Raw genomic sequence first — 20,929 nt, forward strand, 5'->3', positions numbered from 1 at the left:
CAGAATGACCATCTTCAACATCATGGTATCTCACTTGAGAGTTACAGTGATTTCAGAGTTGATACTAAGCTGCCTATTGGCCTTAGCATGTTCTTCATCATCCAGAAGGACCTTTCAGAATGCTGAACTCATCTAATAATGATTTGGGACTTCTTGAGATTAGATAGGGCAGTATCTCCCTGGATACTTCGAACCAGTGAATGACAGATGACACTGTTTTCCCCAAAGCCATAATGCATGGGACTAGGAACCAAGAGACAAAAGTTGAATGAGTTTCACATCTCCTCCCCTTCATCATACCTAATACCCTACTTGTAATTTTTTCTCCATCACAGCAACTCTGGTTCTGCTGGTTGAACAGTCTCAGTATCCAAGTAAAGAATGATTTCACAAAAGACAACAATGGCTCCACTGATCTGGAAGCTCAAACTGCAACCTAGCAATTCTGAGCTCCTCACGGCATTGCACAGAGAAAAAAGAGAGGTTACAGAATTGGTGAGTGTAATAAACCTTGGTTATCAAAAGTAAGCACAATTGCTACTGCACAATAAGAAGAGAGAGGCATGTATCAGCCACCTGAATCATCTTTTACCTTTGCCAGTTCTAGTGGCAAAAGATAATGGAAGACAGAATAATTCCACATAGGCAGGACCAACAATATATCAGTTACCTCAGGAATGAAAGGCTAGGCATTACATTCAGATTAGAAACTTCAAATCAGCTGAGAGTTGGCAGAGGGCCAAAAATATGAAATGAGTAATGGAAAAACTAAGGAAGAAATACTAACTGCCGGTTCAGAACCAATAATAAAAGCTAAGACTAAAGAATCTACATGTAGGGCTGGGGATATGGCCTAGTGGCAGGAGTGCTTGCCTCGTATACATGAGGCCCTGGGTTCAATTCCCCAGCACCACATATGCAGAAAATGGCCAGAAGTGTCACTGTGGCCCAAGTGGCAGAGTGCTAGCCTTGAGCAAAAAGAAGCCAGGGACGGTGCTCAGGCCCTGAGTCCAAGCCTGAGGACTGGCCAAAAACAAACAACAACAACAACAACAAAAATAGAATCTACATGTATATGTTTATATGTCTTTTTAAAAAGTAAATTTAGAAAAACATTTTGAGACAAAAATCTCACTTATGTAGCTCAGACTGACAATGCTTGTGAAAATGAAATGAAATGAAAATGAGAAGGTATCTGTATATCTGAACAGTGGTTTTGGAGTTACAGCTACAAATGCTATGACAAGTGACTTATTACATAGTGATGGGAGGACACAGGACAGGTACCCACTTGGCATAGGGATGATTTCAATAGTAAAAAGGAGCTAACCTCAACTGTGAAAGATAGGAAAGCTAACTGAAAGAGCCCTCCAAAATAGAAAGTGTGTGCACTAGAGCCAGAGGAAAGAAAACATCACGGGAATGCCATAGAGAATAGTAAATAAATGAGCCTACAGAGCTAAAAAGGAGTATAAACCAATCATCAGAAACCAGAAACAATGGAGGTAAAGTGGTGGAAGAACAGTTCAAAGCAATCAAATCTTCAATATAGAAAGATCTCTCAGCAGCAAATGTGCCCTAGGAGACAATGGTTGTACAAATGAGGATGGAAATAGATGGAACTAGCTTGAAATCATAAAATTTGAAGACAAAATATGAAGTATGAAGACTGAAGAATGGCAACTAGATTTCTGATGTGAAAGCCGAGCGGAAGATAGGACATAAATTACAAAGTCTCAGGAAAATATTAAAGAGAAAATTTCAAACCAGACGTTGAAGTTGAGTTGTCTCTACCACACTAAAATGAAAAGTACCAACTACATCACTGACTTTATGTATTTGTTTCTCAGACAAGAAATCTTAAGTGGAACTTAGGATTTGGGACGCAGCTGGGTAAAGACAGCATGAGAAGATATGAATATAAATGTCTTTTCCTAAGAAGTATGTAGTGAGGAGGAGCGACAAATAATAGGTAGGAAAGCCAAGATTTCATGGGTAGAGAGGACCCACCAAAGATGGTTTGAAAAGCTACAGGTGAGATAAGCAGGTCCAAGGAGGACAAGAGTGGAAAGCATGAAATAAGGAATCAATATTGCCAAAGTCTGGATGTTTCTGTTCCATCAAGTCTATGTTGAAATCCAACCCTTCACAGTGATATGATTAAAAGGTAGAACCTTTGAAAGAAGACTAGGTCACAAGGAACTACTAATGGAGCCTTATAAAAAGAAGCCTTTGGGGAGTGACTTGTCCCTTTCTTCCTGTGAGGACACAGCCAGAAGAAAGTGGTCCTCACCAGACATTGAACTTGCCTCTGCCTGGACCCCCAAAACTCCAAAAATTGTGAGAAAAAAGTGTGGTTTCTAAGCGAACTTCCCATGGTGTTTTCTCAAAGCACCCTGCCTAGGCTAACACAAATATGCCTAGAGGCACCAAGCACTTTGAAAAAGAATAGCTGGGAGAAAAGAACTGTCTTTTCTTTTCTCTACCTGCCTCCCAGTGTTTCCCTTCTCTGCTCTTCTCAATGTAGTTTAAGCTTAAGAAATTTCTAAGAGCCTAACAGAATATAAGCATACTTAGTATTTACAGAGAACTGTTTCTGTGGCCGTTTGTCCTGATCACAAGCTTGTGATACACTCTGCAACCTTCTTAAGAGCAACGTAGACCCATGAGCAATCCCAACAAATTTATCATGTCCAGGAGACGGTAAGCCTACCAATTAGTGATTTCAAAATTCTTCCAACAAGTTTTTAAATGATAACCCAGGTAACGTTTATCAAATGAAGTATTCTAAAGAGACCTTTGAACAATCAAACATGACTTTCAGCTTAGTTTCGACACAGAAGTTTCCCAAATGGCACCCTATACATACTCTCATATCAAGGATTAAAGTTTCACCTGCTCTTGTTCTCATGTCCTTAAGAGACATGGGAGTATGTGGACCTGAGAAAACTGCTGCATTTCTAATGTAGGAAACATTTGTTTCCTCAAAATAAAAAATAAAAATCTTTAAAAGGATTATATTACCCTGAAAGGAAAAAATAAGAGAATTGCATTGTTTTGTTTTGTTTATTTTGCCAGTCCTGGGGCTTGGACTCAGGGCCTGAGCACTGTCCCTGGCTTCTTTTTGCTCAAGGCTAGCACTCTACCACTTGAGCCACAGCGCCACTTCCAGGTTTTTCTGTTTATGTGGTGCTGAGGAATCCAACTCAGGGCTTCATGCATGCTAGGCAAGCACTCTACAGATACGCCACATTCTCAGCCCCTGTTTGTTTGGTTTTTTACATCTAGTTTAAACTATTCCCGTCCCTTTACCATACTTTTTTTCAGGGCCTCGTTGTTTCAGGGTGGACTCTGTGATTCTTAAGTCTAGATCATATTCATTTCCCTGCCTGCTTATTCTGTGTTATAAGGTTCCTAGCAATCTAAGTCCAAGCCATGGAGGATCCCAACTTCCTTTTGCACACTTAAGTAAGCTTCTCTTTAGCATATAAATCTGTGGTGGGTGAGAACAATGAATTTTACTTGTGATGGCAATAAACCCCTGAAGGCATGATGAAAGCAGACTTCCTGCAAGAGTGTAAGTGGAGAGGCATAAAATGAGAGCGGGTGAAAGAAAGGATATACACACTTGCTGCTATCAAGAATGAGGGAGGCTGGGTGCCCGTGACCCATGGCTGTAATCCTAGCTACTCAGGAGATCTGAGGATCACAGTTCAAAGCTAGCTAGCGCAGGAAAGTCTTTAAGACTTACCACTAATTAACGACGTTCTCGTACACCAAAAAAGCCAGAAGTGAAATTGTGCTTAAGTGATAGAGGACTAGCCTTAACCACAAAAGCTTAGGGACAGCGCTTAGGCCCAGAGCTCAAGGCTAGGATTAGCATTAAAAAAAAAAAAAAAAGGCAGGGATTATGAGGAGAGAGGAGCACTGCTGAATCTCATGGAAATCTGCTTTCTAAACACTGTGAACAGGAAGCCCAGACTTGGACACCTGGGACCACTGAAGAGTACTGCATGCAGTTACTTGGTAGCTGAGAAGAAAGTTGTTCTCTTTCATGGCCTCTTGGTTCCCCAGTCACATCCCACATATCAGACGTTCTTTTTTTTTATTTTTAATTTTTATTGTCAAACTGATGTACAGAGAGGTTACAGTTTCATACGTTAGGCATTGGATACATTTCCTGTACTGTTTGTTACCTCCTCCCTCATTCCCCCCTCCCCCTCCCCCTTTCCTCCCCCCCCCCCATGAATTGTTCAGTTCATTTACACCAAACAGTTTTGCAAGTATTGCTTTTGTAGTCGTTCGTCTTTTTTACCCTGTGTCTCTCGATTTTGGTATTCTCTTTCAGTTTCCTAGTTCTAATACCAGTATACATGGTTTCCAATGTACTCAGATAAGATACAGATCTTAAAAACCACAAGCACTCCCTTGAAATGCCTGTATAAATACTATGTCACATATCTACAGCACAGAATGAGGAGAATCAGGATTTGAGGTTGGATCTTTCCCCTCAGTTATATTTTATCTCACCTGACACAATAAAGACGATGGAATCCAATACTGCAACAATTCATCAATGCTCCTTATTCTTTACGTAATTAATTCATTTTAGTCTAGTAGCCTATCAAATTATCTAATGTTCCCTTCTTTATAATGAATATGGCTTCTGGATAATTAAGATTATTTCCCATCAGCAGATCTATCAAATTACCTTTTGCCTTCTAATTCACTTCCTAGAATCTGACTAAATGAAAATAATTCATATTTATCATCAAGCTCCTAAAAAGTTATTGTATAATCAATCAAAACACCTAGACTCTTCATTGGCTATAGAATACTTTTTTTGTTTGTTTGTTTGTTTGTTTGTTTGGCCAGTCCTGAGCCTTGGACTCAGGGCCTGAGCACTGTCCCTGGCTTCCTTTTGCTCAAGGCTAGCACTCTGCCACTTGAGCCACAGCGCCACTTCTGGCTGTTTTCTGTATATGTGCTTCTGGGGAATTGAATCCAGGGTCTCATGTATCCGAGGCAAGCTCTCTTGCCACTAGGCCATATCCCCAGCCCTAGAATACTTTTTATAATAATGTATATATTTTGCTTCTCATGACTCTGAGAAATTAAATAACATCTCTGAACTAAACACCTAACAGGTAATAAGCTGATACTAAAGAGTGGAAACACGAAAGTCTGGAAAGAATACTACAGGGTAAGTGTACCCACTCTGAAAACCTGAAATCCAAAATACTCCAAAATCTGAATCTTTCTGAGCAGTAACATGAAAGCACAGCGAAAAATTCTGCACTTTACCTCAAGTCAAATGTAATAAGTACAATAAACACATGGTATAAAAAATACACAAGATATACATGAAACATGAATAAAATTTGGTGTCTAGACTTTGTTTCCATCAGTAAGGTATCTTAGCATGTGTATAAATATTTCAAAATCCAAAATCTGCAACGCTTCTGGTTCTAAGCATTCCAGATAGGGAATACTATATTTAACTTATATAGCGTAACACACTGTAAGAAATTTCATCAAGCTAGTAAGTTTCTAGATTTTGGTGTCCACCATGTAGAGTCTAGATCTTCTATAAGTGACCTCTTTTTTTGCAACTCCCTTGCACAGTTTATTCCAGATGTGCTCAAAAAATGCCATCTTATATTGGGATGATTTTTTTTGTGTGTGTGTGGCAGTCCTGTGGCTTGAACTTGTGGCCTACTGCTGTCTCTGAGTTTTTGTGCTCAAGGCTAGTGCTCTACCATAGAGCCACAGCTCCACTTCTGGCTTTTTGGTGATTAAATAGAGATGAGTCTCACAATGAACTTCAGATCTCAGCTTTCTGAATAGCTAGGATTACAGGCATTTTTAAAAATGTCTTTTTTTTTAAGGCTGATTTAAAAAAATAAGCCTTTATATTGTCTTGCAATTTCATTCCACATCATTTTTATTCATGGAGATTAAGAGGCAATTAGTATTTTCTGAATCTCTGCTAATGCCTCACTTCTTTTACTATAATGATGAATTTTACTTATGTTTTCTCATACAATCCTTACAACTATTATATTTGGTATTATTATTATCTTTTTTTACAGATAAGGAAAGTGGAGGTTTATGGGACAATGTCATAAGTCAGTGCTACACAGTTAGGCAAAGAAGATTCAGAGATGAGGCCAGGTCTTCTGACTCCAACTGCAGCATTCTTTCCACTAGTCAGTCACACACTTTTCACATATTCCACGTAATCACACATGGACCACAGCACTCCCTTCGTCTTGGAGAGATCTCTCCATTACTGCGTCTAAAAACTAACCATAAACAAGTCTGCAGGCTAACCTCCCAGATTAGTCAAGTGACCTGGGCAAATCCCCTAGCCATCCAGAGTGACAGAGAAAATAATAACCTTTCCTAATTTTGTAAGGATACTGTGTTCATCAAGGAGACCAAAGATCTGAAAGGGTTTGGGGTTTGTCCTTCCTTGGTTTGGGTAAGGAGGGTCTTAGGCTCTAATTCACAGAGTCAGGAGACTAGAGTAGAAACTGTTATTTACAAACCTGGTTTATACAAACGTTGGGCATATTTTGAATAAGTGGGGATGGCAAAAGAGAAGTAAATTCATTATCCCTTATACAGATTTGGCTAAATCCTTCAAAATACTTTAAATAAACATTGAACTGATATTCAAACTACAAATGGGCTTTGCTACACCTTGAAATAACTGAATCATAATAGACTAGCTATAATTCAATGTTTTTATTGCTAAGCCTAGAAACCTAGTCACTCAATGGGAAACTCCCACTCTGTGGGAAACTGTGTTCCATGATTCAATACAGAAATCCAAACACAAGGATATATCTTTTCCCAGCTCCAAAGGCTAACAGGGACTCCCTTCTAATTCTCTGACAGATTTCTAGTTTCTTTCACTATTTAGTTCTGTGGCCATTCACACACATTCTTCAGGGAAATGGACTGTGAATATGTAATAATTATATAGCCACCTATACATTCCTTGGGGTGGTGGGGTGGTGGGGTGGCTCATATGGTAAAGTACAAGTGCAAGGCCCTGAATTCAATCCCCTATATCACACCAAACAACCAAAAACATATATATAATCTTGTTTTACCTACAATTGCTCAGTTATATAGGATAAATACTATTATTATCCTATTTTAGAAATGAGGAAACTAAAGTACAGAAGTTACATGACTTGTCCAAGGTCACAGCAGAACTAGGATTTAAAGCTAGATCTTTATTTCTTAGTCCAATGCCCTTATCAATCATATACCAACTTTATAGGAAAGAGAACAAATGATTGTGGTTTATTTAGACATCTTATTTTTAGTTTTCATTAGGCCTGGCTTTGTGAATTTTCATTAATTTCACTCTTCATTGTTACCACCACATCAGAAAGTATAAATTGTTTCAGTTTACTCATTATTTCCTCATTACACATAAATGTTCAACTTTAAGTGCTGCATAATAAAATGAGTCAGTGACAAAGCAAGCCTAATCTACATTAGTCACTTGTTAAACTATTACATGAGTTTCAGGCAAAACTCTTGGAGGAAAGGGGATGTCCAGAAATAAGACTTTACCAAAAAGATGACTAAATTAAAGACAAAGAGTAAATGTGATTCTTATCAATTTTTTTCCTTGTAGGTGAAGCTCTGGGATAGGAAGATAAATATGAGGTAAATTGACAATCATCATTATTCCAAGCTTAGATGGCTTGAGAGAACAAGTTCACTAATTTAAACGAGCGTGTGGTAGACATTTTTGCAACAAGAGAAGGAGGTTAAGGCTGAGGAGGACAGTCAGTGGTAGAGTGCTTACCTAGCATCCAAGAGGAGGGAGGAGGAGCAGGGCGAAGAGGAGGAAGAAGAAAGTGATAAGTTAAAAGTTAACAGGATAATACAGAAAGACTTTGCCTTTATACAGCACTTTTACCTCTCAAGTACTTTCACAAATGTTATCTCATTTTTTAAATCAAGACATCATTCTGAGATAGATAGGAAGTATGGGCTGATATTACTAAGCTGATTTTCCAAAACAACACAAGCTAAGAAACTTGCTGAAGGTTATACAACTAATTCAGGGATACAGAAGAAAACTCAATAACTAAATTGAATATTAACACCACACAACTTACTACTGTAACAGGATTATATACTGTACCATGTAGTATACAAAGTACTTTAATTCCACATTCTGATTAATTCCACTACCGTTGCAGAAAATGTGGAGTAATCTATTCTAATTTCATCTATATTATTTATAGTGCTTTAAGTAGTATCTCAAGAATTTCTTCCAAGAAAAACTTAGCACATGATATTTCTGATGACACTTTTAAAGACATGGTTTAATGATACCTTCCTTACACATCAAATTTAAATTCTGATTTTGCAAGACAAGGATCCTGAGCACATCCAGAATTCAGTGCATGAAGAGTTCCCATTTGGTATTTAATGGGACACCTTTGGCTTCTGTTTCATATCAGGAGCTAAAATAAACCTCAGGGTGACAGAGGGCAACTGTTGGGTTTGAGAGAGCTTCTTAGTATCAGCAGCATTCCAAGAACCACAAATAGCTGAGGGGACTGGGGACTGGAGGGCAGGCAAGGGAGGCCTTACAGGTGCCAGCGGAGGGGAGGGTAAAAAGTGAGCGAGTCCAAATGTCTGGAAATCATATGTATGGCACAATTAGATTAAACCATTAATGGTTACCCAATTTTAAGAACCTTGACTTGGCCTTTTTAAATGCCACTTCTTAGTCAAAAATAATTCAATGATCATTTTAAGATAATATAAAATAATTAAGTTAAAATTCCTAGCGACTGTGTTTTGTCAGCCCTCAAAGAAACAATAATTCAAAAAGCTCCAATGATACTGGCAGAAAGGACCTACCCCTTCCCCTGCCCATCTCCTCAATACAGTTTCCAGGCACCCCTCCTTTCAGGAGAGCTTTCCTCACTGGAGCCACTCCAATCCCACACAGAGGCTGGGAAACAGACAGGTGTCTCATAGGGTCCTAACTGATATTCTTCCTATTCTCCTCCTTGCCAACCACTTCACAAGGCTTTGCATTTGAAATGTAACCAACAACCGTCATGGTACAGAAATACAACTTATTCTTCTCTCCAATAAAATACCTATAAGTAACAGATAGAAATAGGTTTTTTCAAATTAATGTAATGAATAAAAATGACAAAAGATATAAACAAATAGGTCAAGAGTCTACTACGTGTGTGTGTGTGTGCGCGTGCGCACGTGTCTGCTGGTCCTGGAGCTTGAACTCAAGACCTGGATGCTGTTTCTGAGTGTCTTTTTGCTCAAGGCTACCATTCTACCACTTGAGCCAGAGCTCCACTTTTGGCTTGGGGGGAGATGTAGTTTATTGGAGATAAGAATCTCACAGACTTTTCTGCCTGGGCTGGCATTGAACCGTGATCCTCAGATCTTAGCCTCCTGGGTAACTAGGTTTACAGCCATGAGCCACTGGTGCCCAGGACCTACTATGTCCTCTTGCACATATAGAGAAATGTAACTTAAAATCTGCATTTCCACAGTTCATACTTGAATAAAATAACTGATGAAAACATCACAAGTTATTCCCAAATTAGAAATTGTGAATTTCTGTTAGTTGTCTAGTTCTCTCCAGAATGATCTGCTAATAACCACTAATGAGTGCATGTTAAGGGCACACTCTCTTCATTGTTACAGACATAAATAAGTACAGTTGCTACTAGAGAACTTACAACCCAACTGGCTAATTGTCACATTGCTCACTAGCCTGTGCACCAGCCTAGGCCCAAGATTGTGTCCACTGCAGACTCCTTCAGTCTATAATATAGTCAAAGCACTGCCTCAGCCACTAAATTTCCACCCTATCCCACTGTTCATCCAAATTATCAGAGAAATCCCTTCCAAGGAAAGAGGCTCTGCCTTGAAGCAAAAAGGAACGCAACCCTAGAAGCTTCACAGAGCTTTCCCACCACCCAATGTCTCTCCAAACAGGAACTCTGAATTCTCTTAAAAATACTATTCTATACTATTTGATATTCTTGGTTATAGAATCTGAACAACCCTATCATGAGTGTGAGAGAAATACTTAAGGTTCTTTCAGGCTATTGCTTTCCCTCCTCCTAACATAAACTCAGTGGCCTATATTGCCATCTCCACATTCAGAGGAAAGTGAACCTGAGTCAGAGTGCAGAGCAGCAAGAGTTAAAGCAAAGACTTGTAAGCCCTTACTCTGAACCTTGTAGGTAAGATTTTTTACCATTTCTGTCAAACTAGTTCACTGTTAAAATTATTCAGTAGCCCTTTTATGTACATGTCAAGTGATTTTTATACCTTTACTCAATGATGTATGCTACTGCCACTAAATCAACAACTGAACTTCAGAATTACTAAAAATTGTCTCCAATACCACACTGAAAATTAATCTTTACAGTGACCTACTCCCCAGTTAAATGTTTGCTCACCTTTTCCTGCAGTGACCCATCCAGCACCTTAGCAGGAAGTGGAGAAAGGCCTAAATCTCAAGCTCATCAGTACATCTCAATTATAGTGAAAAGTTGATATTTTAAAAAACAAAAGAAGTTTTCTAAAAACAAAGGTTTAATTCTATACATGGATTATGTCCACTGGCAAAGTGAGTAGGAGTTTAATATGTTGAAGAACATTGATGCTGTTTAAGTAACACAAATAGTGACTGACTAGGTGTTATTAAAGCTGAGATGATCAATAATCATCCTGGCATCCAAAACCTAAATGGAAGGCATGGTAAACCTGGCCTTTCAAAGGTCTGCTTGCTTTTTCTTTCCTGTTTCCCTATTCTCTAAGTTTGCTTTCTTGCTTTCCTCCACAGCCTTTCTTTAAAAAGCTATCCTTTGAAGTGTGATGTTTATCTTTTTCTAAAACATGTTCTCTCCTCTCATCACTTCAGAGGGTCCTGTTTGCTTTCAACAAAGACTCTGACAGCCAAGTAGTCACTGTATGTTATAAACAGCTCTCCTTCCCTCTTGTTCACATGGAATAACATGTGTCATGTCAAGAGGCCTAGCCCTTCCTCATTTCTTTTTTTAAGTTATTTAAAAATTTATTACTAACACAGTACACATACTATAGAATTCAATGGGTATGACAGGTAGAAGTAAAATGCTAAGTCTCCCTCCTAGGCTCATGCTTTCCTCTGTGGTGTTTTTTTTTAAATTTTATTGCTGTTATACAGGTGATATACAGAGGGGTTATAAGTATATAAGTCAGGTAAAGAGTACATTTCTTTTTAGACAATGTCACCCCTTCCCTTGCTCTCTCCCAGTTTTTCCCTCCTATCCCCGGGGGGCCCATAAGTTTTATAGCTCATTTTAAACATAGTGTCCAGAGGGTACCATTGCTGCTTCTGTTCACCCTTTGTCCCTCCATATCTGTGCCTCCCCTTTTACTCCCAAAGATTTATAAACGAACAAACAGAACAAGAAGGAAACTAAACAAAAACAGCAAAAAAGAAAAAAAAAACTCTTCTTTTCATTTCCTGGTGTTCATTTCAATAAATATTATTCTGTATGGTCAGATGCACATAGGCACTGTGCCCTTCTGTTCCATTCCTAAGAGTATCTTCCTTGGGTCCCATTGTGCGTGAATGCCTAGAGACCTGTATAATCTTTTAGGTCTCAGTGTTTTAGATCTAGCTTCCACATATGAGAGAAAACATGGGCTGTTTCTTTCTCTGAGCTTGACTTATCTCACTTAATACCTTCCTCACTTTCTATGTAGAAGTATTCCTATGGCCTATTGGGCAGAGAATCTGCTACACCCTGTGCACCATACCCCACCCGCACCCCAGTTCCCTGGATGCCACAAAATCTCTCTGGCATACTGATGCACCCAGCTCTCAGCCTCCTTTGTAAAATTAGGAGGCTTCAACCATGGAAGCATTTATTAAAAGGCTTTATAGACTTTCAGTCCTTCCCCCAAAATGTTTTCTAATTAAGTTTAGGAAATTTCTGAATATCCTCTTCCCTGGAGAATCACATTGCATAAAACATATTAAAGGCTTTGGAGTTCTTAAGGAAATTCTTTTCACCAAGCATTCCCCAAACTTATTTAACCACAAAATCCTATTCTCCTATTATACTTACTCACATCCTGATTAATTAGTATTATAGAGCAAACTTTTGAAAGTGCTGCACTAAAGGCACATTAATGCTTGCTAGGGTATAAATGTTCTACAATTCTATTTAAACTCCAACACTTAATACCTTAAAGCACTGATAGATTTCTACAAATTAACCATGAAAATAAGTCTCAGTATAAGACTGAATTTTCACCTACTAGCATCCATATTACTTGAAACCAGAGAGATTGTATATCTAGATTCTTTTCTACCCAGGCAACTCAACTTGTCTAACTCCATGTGTTAGTCAAAATGCTACAAAACACAACTTTAAAAGCACTGAAGTGAGAATTAGTTATTAGCAACCACAGAAACAGATACCTTTCAGGGCCAGTTGGAAAAGAGTAAACTTCTAAAATTGGCTTTTTTACTTCCACAACCAGGCAATGATTCTACAGAGGTAACGGTTCATGTATAGTATATTGTGCAAAAACAATTCATTTAAAATTTTTATTTTATTTATTTATATTTTTGAGGCAAGGTCTATACAGCCCAGGCAGACCTTGAACTGGCAATCCTTCTGTCTCACTCTCCTAAGTTCTTACATTACAGGTGTGTGCTACAATGCCCAGTTTATTCTGGAATGCTTAGTGTCTGGGGCAGGCAAGACAGAAGAGGGTGGGCTCCCAGGCCTTTGCCACCTTGCTCTAAGAGGTTCTCAATCTCTCTCTTCTCTTTCTCTTCTCTCTCCTCTCCTCTCCTCTCCCTCCTCCCTCTCTCTTTCTGTCTCCTCACCTTATCTTCTTGCTATAATGGTAATTTCTCCCATGCTCAGCAATCTTCTGTTTTCAAATCTTATAATCCCTAAAATACTTTCTCCTCCCCAAACTACTTTCTCCTCATCCTCTTTTGCTAAAGACTCTCAATGTCTGACAGACTGGGGTGCATTTGTAGGTTCAGTCAGTAAGTAGGTCACTGTTATCTAGTAAAACATATCCTCTGGCCTACAACATCCTTCAGGTAATAGAAAATAAATTTCTGGCTTCCTAAGAGGATTCTCCCTAAACTTAGTTAACTAAAATGATGAACTTCCAATTGCAATATAAACTGACAGACAGAAGTTTGAAGGAGTGAAAATTAAGGTAACTTTAAAGAGAAATGCGAAGCTTACCAGTTGCTGAGAGGAGGGTGGAGGGCACAGGGAAGTAGCATGACAAAAACACAAAGCTAGTTGCATAATGACAGTGCTGAAGTAAACTATACCTTTGAACCACCTTGGACTTTTATGATACCTAAGGTTGTGCTGGTTTCAACACCTTATATGAAGCATATTTCTACTTCTAAGCCTCAACATGTTATTACAAAAGGCAGATAACATTTCAGGTTAGTGAAAAACAGTGTGTAACCTAGAGCATACCTGTGTGTCCACGGGATTTATAAGAAAACTAGAACTGAATGGTGCAGTTAAGAAGAAAAACACTTTCTCCCACAGCCTCTTAGTAAAAATGGTCCTAAACAATAGAAAATAAACACAACTCTGTGCCTGCAATCTGATTTAATGCTTTAAAACCATATCATCTGCAAGATACAAGTAGCACAAAAGAGAGTTGTCTGGAAAAGTGAAGGACATACATATGATCTGAATTTTCCCACTAATTCACATGCTGGGGCAAACAGTATCTAGGTAACGTTGATCAATTCTTTTAAGATTTAAACACAATTAAGGATTAGGGAAAATATATATGGCAAAGTATAATGTAAATCTCAAGCTTTATTACTTTTGATAAACTTCCCAGATATTCATCAAATACCCCAAAATATGTATTTTATTATTAAAAGTCTGTGAGTCTCATTTAGCCTATTAGATTATCTATCATTGAGCTCTATGGTTCCCATCCTCTGTTACTATCAGAATTAAGATTGTACTCAACCTCTACTTCTACCCTTAGAATAGGAAGGCCCAAAGCCCTCAGATCACAGGCCTACAGGTGTAGCTGCACACACTCATAAACAGAGAATCAAATCCACATGACTACTATTGGGTTTACTTAATACTTACAAAAATTAATGTCATTTTGGGCATAACCTCTACTTAAGAAGCAGAATATCAGTACTGAAACTATTCAAGTGGCTAATACCATAACTTGCAAAACAAGAAATAGTACCTAGCACCTGGTAGGCACCCAAAAATCTGTTAGTGGACGAATCACTGAATAACCTGAAGAGTTATTAGACTATTCCTATATAAGAGTAAGCTTTCTGTGGATTACTTGTCTCAAACTAAGTATGTTAGAGTGATTCTAGGCTGTCTAAAACTCTGACATCAAGACAATCAGAACTGAATACTTCCACTTTCTCCAAAGGTTACATATCACAATGCTCAGGTTGAGATTCATTTGACTTTCATCTGACAGATCCCTTTCTCAAGAAGGAATCTCACAAAGGCAAACAAAATATATGCTGCCTGAGTTAGTAACTCTCCCCAAATGCCTTTTATCCCCTTACACTACACACAACATTAATTAAATATTTGTATTGCTCTTTGTTAAATGTTTGGCTCCCATTGTAGACCTCTAACATTTGAGGGCAAAAGGTCATATGGGTCTTGATGATTGGTTTCCTATTTCCTGCACCTAGAAGTACTTACTACATAGATGTCCTGTAAATATTTATTCAATAGGCTTCTGGGAATAAAAAGCAAGCCAATAGTGACCCTTCAATTTACCCAAATAATAGGAGCTTAGAAAATAAGGTTGTTTTGTTTTGTTTTGTTTTTGCCAGTCCTGGGCCTTGGACTCAGGGCCAGAGCACTGTCCTTGGCTTCTTTTTGCTCAAGGTTAGCACTCTGCCACTTGAGCCACAGCGCCACTCCTGGCCATTTTCTATATATGTGGTGCTGGGGAATTGAACCCAGGGCTTCATGTATACAAGAAGTTTAATGCTAAGAACATCACTCCAGTCTCTACATGAAACTGAAAAAGTAATCTTTTCCTGGCAGTTAACAATGATGAAAGAAATAACTATACTACCTATGTATTTTTTTGAGTATCACTGTGTAGCTTTCAAAACACTTCCAACTCACATAGAACTTCTTGAGATCTACATAATCCATTCATCCTGAAGGGTTTTTTTTTTTTTTTAATAAATGTCTTACAGACTGGGAAACGTTTAGTGCTTGTTGCATCTTTGCTCTTTGAACAAACTTGCAGAGCCAAGTCTTAATTAACTCTTTTCTTTTTAAGTTTCAGAGCACTGAAATGAATACTGACTCCTAATCAAATCTTCAAGCATTATGGAATATAGTAGTCTATTTTTTCAAAGAACAAAGGAAAATAATCTGAGATCTTCTGCTAACTGCCAAAGGGACTTCCTGAGGAATTGCTAGTAAATTAATACAGACCTCTGAGTTTCTATAGTAAACTTCCAAAACTCTTTCAGAGATGTATCAACAGAATCCTATGAATATTAGAGCAGAAGAAAAGTTCATTCAAATAATAAACTGAATATTCTTAGGCTTAAAAAAAACTTTGGGAAGGAGTAGTACTAGGGTTTGAACTTAAGGCCTCATGCTTGCAAGGCAGGTACTAACTACCTGACCCACATAAAAATGTAGACTTTTTTTAAGCATCCTATGAGTATGTGAACATTCATAACCAGAAAAGACACAGGGTGAAGCACAATTTGGACAAATGCTACCGTAACAGAAATATTGGAGCTGCTAAAAGTCTGTAACAGAGAAGTTTAAATGTGACTCACACAGATGCCATTATCTTCCTTCTTTCTTAATACCAAGACTTCTGCATTTTAGAGACCATGAACACCTCACATTGTAACTTAAGGAACTTTATATTTACTCCTGTAAGATTCTCAAATTCGGGCTGGGGATATAGCCTAGTGGCAAGAGTGCCTGCCTCGGATACACGAGGCCCTAGGTTCGATTCCCCAGCACCACATATACAGAAAACGGCCAGAAGCGGCGCTGTGGCTCAAGTGGCAGAGTGCTAGCCTTGAGTGGGAAGAAGCCAGGGACAGTGCTCAGGCCCTGAGTCCAAGGCCCAGGACTGGCCAAAAAAAAAAAAAAAAAAGATTCTCAAATTCCAGAGTAGAACAGAAATAAAATTTCCCTGAAGTAAAGTGATAAAAACAAAGTACATTTTAACAAATCACTTGTTTCACCTTTCCAAAGAGTAATGTTTGGAAATCTAGCTTTGCAATAATGTATTATCTCATAACTTCATCAAATTTTATGAATGCCCAAGTGTTTTGATACATTATCTAATCTGATTCATAAAATCATCTTATGAAATAGGCAAGTCAAAAATTTCACAGATGAAGAATATGAGACTCCAAGAGGTTAAGTTCCTTAACCAAGAACCATAACCTAGAATTAGAACTTCAAGAGTTTCTGACTCTTAGATCACTGTTATACTAAAGTACTAGGACACCTTGGCATCCCCTGAGCTGTTTTCACTCCATGCAGCTCACCAAATCAAACAGGAAGATAATAATGTCCATAACTTCAAACATAAAGGTCATATCAAACACTACTCTCAGAAACCTTTATAAAAATTTTGATTTACTATTTTTTCATATCATATCAAGCTTGCAAAAAGGCAACATAATTTAGCATCAGAAAAAGAAAAAAATGTTTCTCCTCTTATGAAAGACCAAAAATCTTGTTGACAAGCATCAAAAAACTAAATCCATTTACTCTAGTGCAGTATTAGGTCAGGGCTGAAAATAGGACAAAACCCAAATTATAATCTTCCCTATTGAGTGGTAGTAACTCTTCAAGATGAAAGAAATTCACTAACTGCTGAATGTGGTAGAAGTGAGGATTTTCTTTTTTTCTCTAGTGCATTTTTATTGTTATTGTAAAACTGATGTACAGAGAAGTTGCCAGTATATAAGTGTGATAAATAGTACATTTCTTTTTAGACAATGTCACCTCTTCCCTCACTTTCTCCCAGTTTTTCTGTCTGGTCCCCACTTACAAGTTGCTTAGAGTATCAGTGCTGCATTCTTTTCACCTTTTGCCCTTCTATGCCTGTGCCCCCCAACCTTCCCAAAGACAGATAAACAAACAAATAAGACAAAAAGAAAAGAAAAAATAACAACAAAGAAAAAAACCTCGAGTCCATTTCCTGGAGTTCATTTCTATAAATATTATTTTTATATGATCATATGCACATAGGTATTGAGCCTTTGTGTTCCTCTCCTAAGAATTTGGTCTCACTGTGTGAGAATGCCTAGAAACCTATATAATTTATGATTTCTTTGTGGCTCAGTTGCTTTTAGGAGTAGAGTTCAATCTTTATTATAAAAATACTTTATATATCTGTGAATCTTAAAAGTTCAGAAAAATCAACCTAAAATATTTTCTTATCAATAATATGCATTTTGCTAATATATTTGTCAGATAAAGTTAAAGATAGTTATCAGATAACCTTTATAGAATATAAGAATGAAAGAAAGATTGAACCATGTAACAGGCCTGATTCTGATCTTTGGTAGCAAACACTTTATTTGTAAAGTCAGCCATGTTCTTTAAAACCAGGAGTATTCAACTTCAAAAACATATGAGAATAAATTTTTTAAAAAACACTGGTATCTTTTTTTTTTTTTTTTTTTTTTTTTTTTGCCAGTTCTGGGGCTTGGACTCAGGGCCTGAGCACTGTCCCTGGCTTCTTTTTGCTCAAGGCTAGCACTCTGCCACTTGAGCCACAGCACCGCTTCTGGCCGTTTTCTGTATATGTGGTGCTGGGGAATTGAACCCAGGGCCTCATGTATACGAGGCAAGCACTCTTGCCACTAGGCCATATCCCCAGCCCAAACACTGGTATCTTAATCATGCTCTGGATCCTAGAATTAAAAATTGCTAGTTTAGATGGGCATGGTAATACACACCTATAATCTTAGAACTTGGGAGGCAGAAGCAGGAGAATCATGAATTCAAGTCTGAGCTATGCAATGAGACCTTGTCTCAAAAACAAAATCTGTATCCTATGTGTTTTGCTATTCATTTTTAAATATGATATCAACATGTTATTTTTATACTTTCCTGAAGAAACATTTATAGAACTGGGACTAAAAGTTACAAGGTCCAGAAGCATTCAAATTTAAATTAGGAATGACTGGTTTTACTTGGATGTAAACTGATAATCTTACAGTTACTCACCAGTACTCATATAATAAATATTATCCATTAAAAAATAACCTAGAAAACCTCATGCAACTATATAATGCTGAGTTTATTGGCTTAAGTATTAAACAATAGTCAAAATTTTAGTTTTCCCTTAACAGTAGATGATCTTATTAAATAACCGATTTCTGGAGTTTTCCCACAGCTATCACTAAGAAAAGGCAAATAAAGAAACCAGAAGTACAAGACACCCTATTACACAGGTATATGAAATCAGTTCAACAGGGAGTTTCCACTGTTCATAGGACAAAGGACGTCTCAGAAACATTACTGTAATCCTATTGCTCATTTCTTACTCAACTCAGTATTCTAAAAGGATGTTGCTGTTCCCACCTTAACTGCCTGCTCTGTTGTTCCTGTGATAACTGGAGCCAACAGAGATAAGTTTGGCTTCTGGAAAAACTGAAATGCCAACCTTCTTTTTTTTCTAAGCTTGCTCCAAATACTTCCATATTATCTGATACTAAGAATTTTGCAATAGATGCATATTAATTAAAGGTAGAGCATGAGTAACTAGACCTTGTCTTAAATCTTAAGCAAATACAATAGTAAAAACAAGTTATATGCAATTTTTAGCATTTTATAAAAATCAGCTCATAACAGAAGGAGGTTACAGTAAAAATTTTGAGACAAAAATGCAAGACAACCTAGAGTGGATGCAATACTTTAATTCACCTAGGTGGCCTTGCTGTGAAAATATTTAAGATTCCTTTTCTATGAGACTTCCTCATTAGAAGAACTTAAGGGCTGCTACAGTAAGGATAAGACTTACATGATTTATTGCAGATTGAACAGCCTTAATGTAATGGTTTAGCTCCCGATCCATCATAGCAAATTCAACCATGGCCTTGTCCATACTGTATTCACTACTCACTTCAGCTGAAAGAAAGAAAAAAAACCTACAATTATGACTTCCACTTAAAATGCTGTATCTGGAAAATGTTGAAACAATATATATCAGCCAACAGTCTCAATCGTTTTACAAAACACTAAAAAAAAAATCTCCCCAATAGATGCCTGCTTTATTCACAATTCTAAAAATATACTCAGTATTCACTCAAAAGCAGAGATGGAGTACAAAAGACTGGCAGGTTGTATCGTTTCACTGAATAATTTTAAAATAACGGTGTCTCTCAGCCTCAGTTTGGTTCTTTTATCCCTAAAGGCAGCCCAGCTCTGTATCTGCCACAAAACCTCATACAACTGTTAAACATCAAGTAAGGATGATTTCTACTTCTGATAAGAAAGGGATAAATTACTTCCATCACCCTCCACTGCTGACAAAGTATTAGATAAGGAAGGAAAAACTTTTACTTAAAAGCAAGAACTACATACTGCCAAAGGTGATCTAATGAATTAATTCCCCATAAAAATCACAATGACCTTCTTCACCAAGGTAAATAAAAACAATCCTCAAATTCATATGGAACAACATAAGAGCTCAATACTCGAAGCAATTCTAAGGAAAAAAAAAAAGAGAAAGCAATGCTGGTAATATCACGATCCTAGACCTTGCAGAACTATAATAACAAAAACTGGCTAGAAGAGCAATGGAATAGACTAGAAGATCCAAAAATAAAGCCATATATTTAGTCAACTGACATTTGACAAGGGAGCCAAAAAACATACAGTGGAAAAGAAAATCCTCTTCAACAATTGGTGTTGGGAAAATTGAATATTCATATGTAGTAAAATTGGATCCCTAACACCAATAAACTCAAAAACCTCTATGTTAGACCTGCAACTTTGAAACTACTGCAAGATGAAGTAGAATAAACACTAGAACTTATAGGTATAGGTATGAATTTTTCTTTAAAAGAGTTCCAGGAACACAGCAAGTAGGGGAGAGACTTGATAAATGGGATTACACCAAAATAAAAAGGTTCTGCACAGTAAAGGATATAATTACTAAATGAGAAAGACAGCTAACAGACTGGGAGAAAATCTTTACTAGTAAATCACCTGACAAAGGCCTAATATCAAAAATATACAAGGATCTCCAAAAAAATTTAATTCTTTCCAAACTGAAAAAACAACCAATCAATCAATGGGCAAAGGAGCTAAAGAGACTTTTCAGAAGAAGAATGTCAAATAGACATGGGAGGAAATGTTCAACATCCCTGGTCATAAAGGCAATACAAATCAAAACAACTTTGAGATTCCATCTCACCCCAGTTAGACTGGTAAATATCAAAAATTTTAATTTAACAACAATAAATGTTGGCTGTGATGTGGGAGGAAGAGGAACCCTACTGCATTGTTGGTAGGAATGTAAACTTTACAACCACTCTGGACAACAGTCTGGAGGATCCTCAAAAAACTAGATGTAGGGGCTGGGGATATAGCCTAGTGGCAAGAGTGCCTGCCTCGGATACACGAGGCCCTAGGTTCGATTCCCCAGCACCACATATACAGAAAACGGCCAGAAGCGGCGCTGTGGCTCAAGTGGCAGAGTGCTAGCCTTGAGCGGGAAGAAGCCAGGGACAGTGCTCAGGCCCTGAGTCCAAGGCCCAGGACTGGCGCAAAAAAAAAAAAAAAAACAAAAAAAAAAAAACTAGATGTAGAACTTCCCTATGACTCAGGTATACCACTCTTAGGCATCTACTCAGAAT

At 37.7% G+C, this 20,929-nt stretch overlaps 1 protein-coding gene across 4 annotated transcripts in view; it reads right to left on the reverse strand.

The window, feature by feature from the left end:
• Nucleotides 1–20,929, reverse strand: part of Nsmce2 (NSE2 (MMS21) homolog, SMC5-SMC6 complex SUMO ligase) — a 214,035-nt gene that overhangs the window by 144,280 nt on the left and 48,826 nt on the right. For all 4 annotated transcript variants that reach the window (XM_048358382.1, XM_048358383.1, XM_048358384.1 and 1 more), the window contains one exon: nt 19,090–19,196. In XM_048358382.1, the coding sequence (XP_048214339.1) occupies nt 19,090–19,196 (107 nt within the window). The remainder of the gene's footprint in view (nt 1–19,089; nt 19,197–20,929) is intronic.

This window comes from Perognathus longimembris, chromosome 12 (genome assembly GCF_023159225.1).
Source record: "Perognathus longimembris pacificus isolate PPM17 chromosome 12, ASM2315922v1, whole genome shotgun sequence".
In the NCBI taxonomy this organism is placed as follows: domain Eukaryota; kingdom Metazoa; phylum Chordata; class Mammalia; order Rodentia; family Heteromyidae; genus Perognathus; species Perognathus longimembris.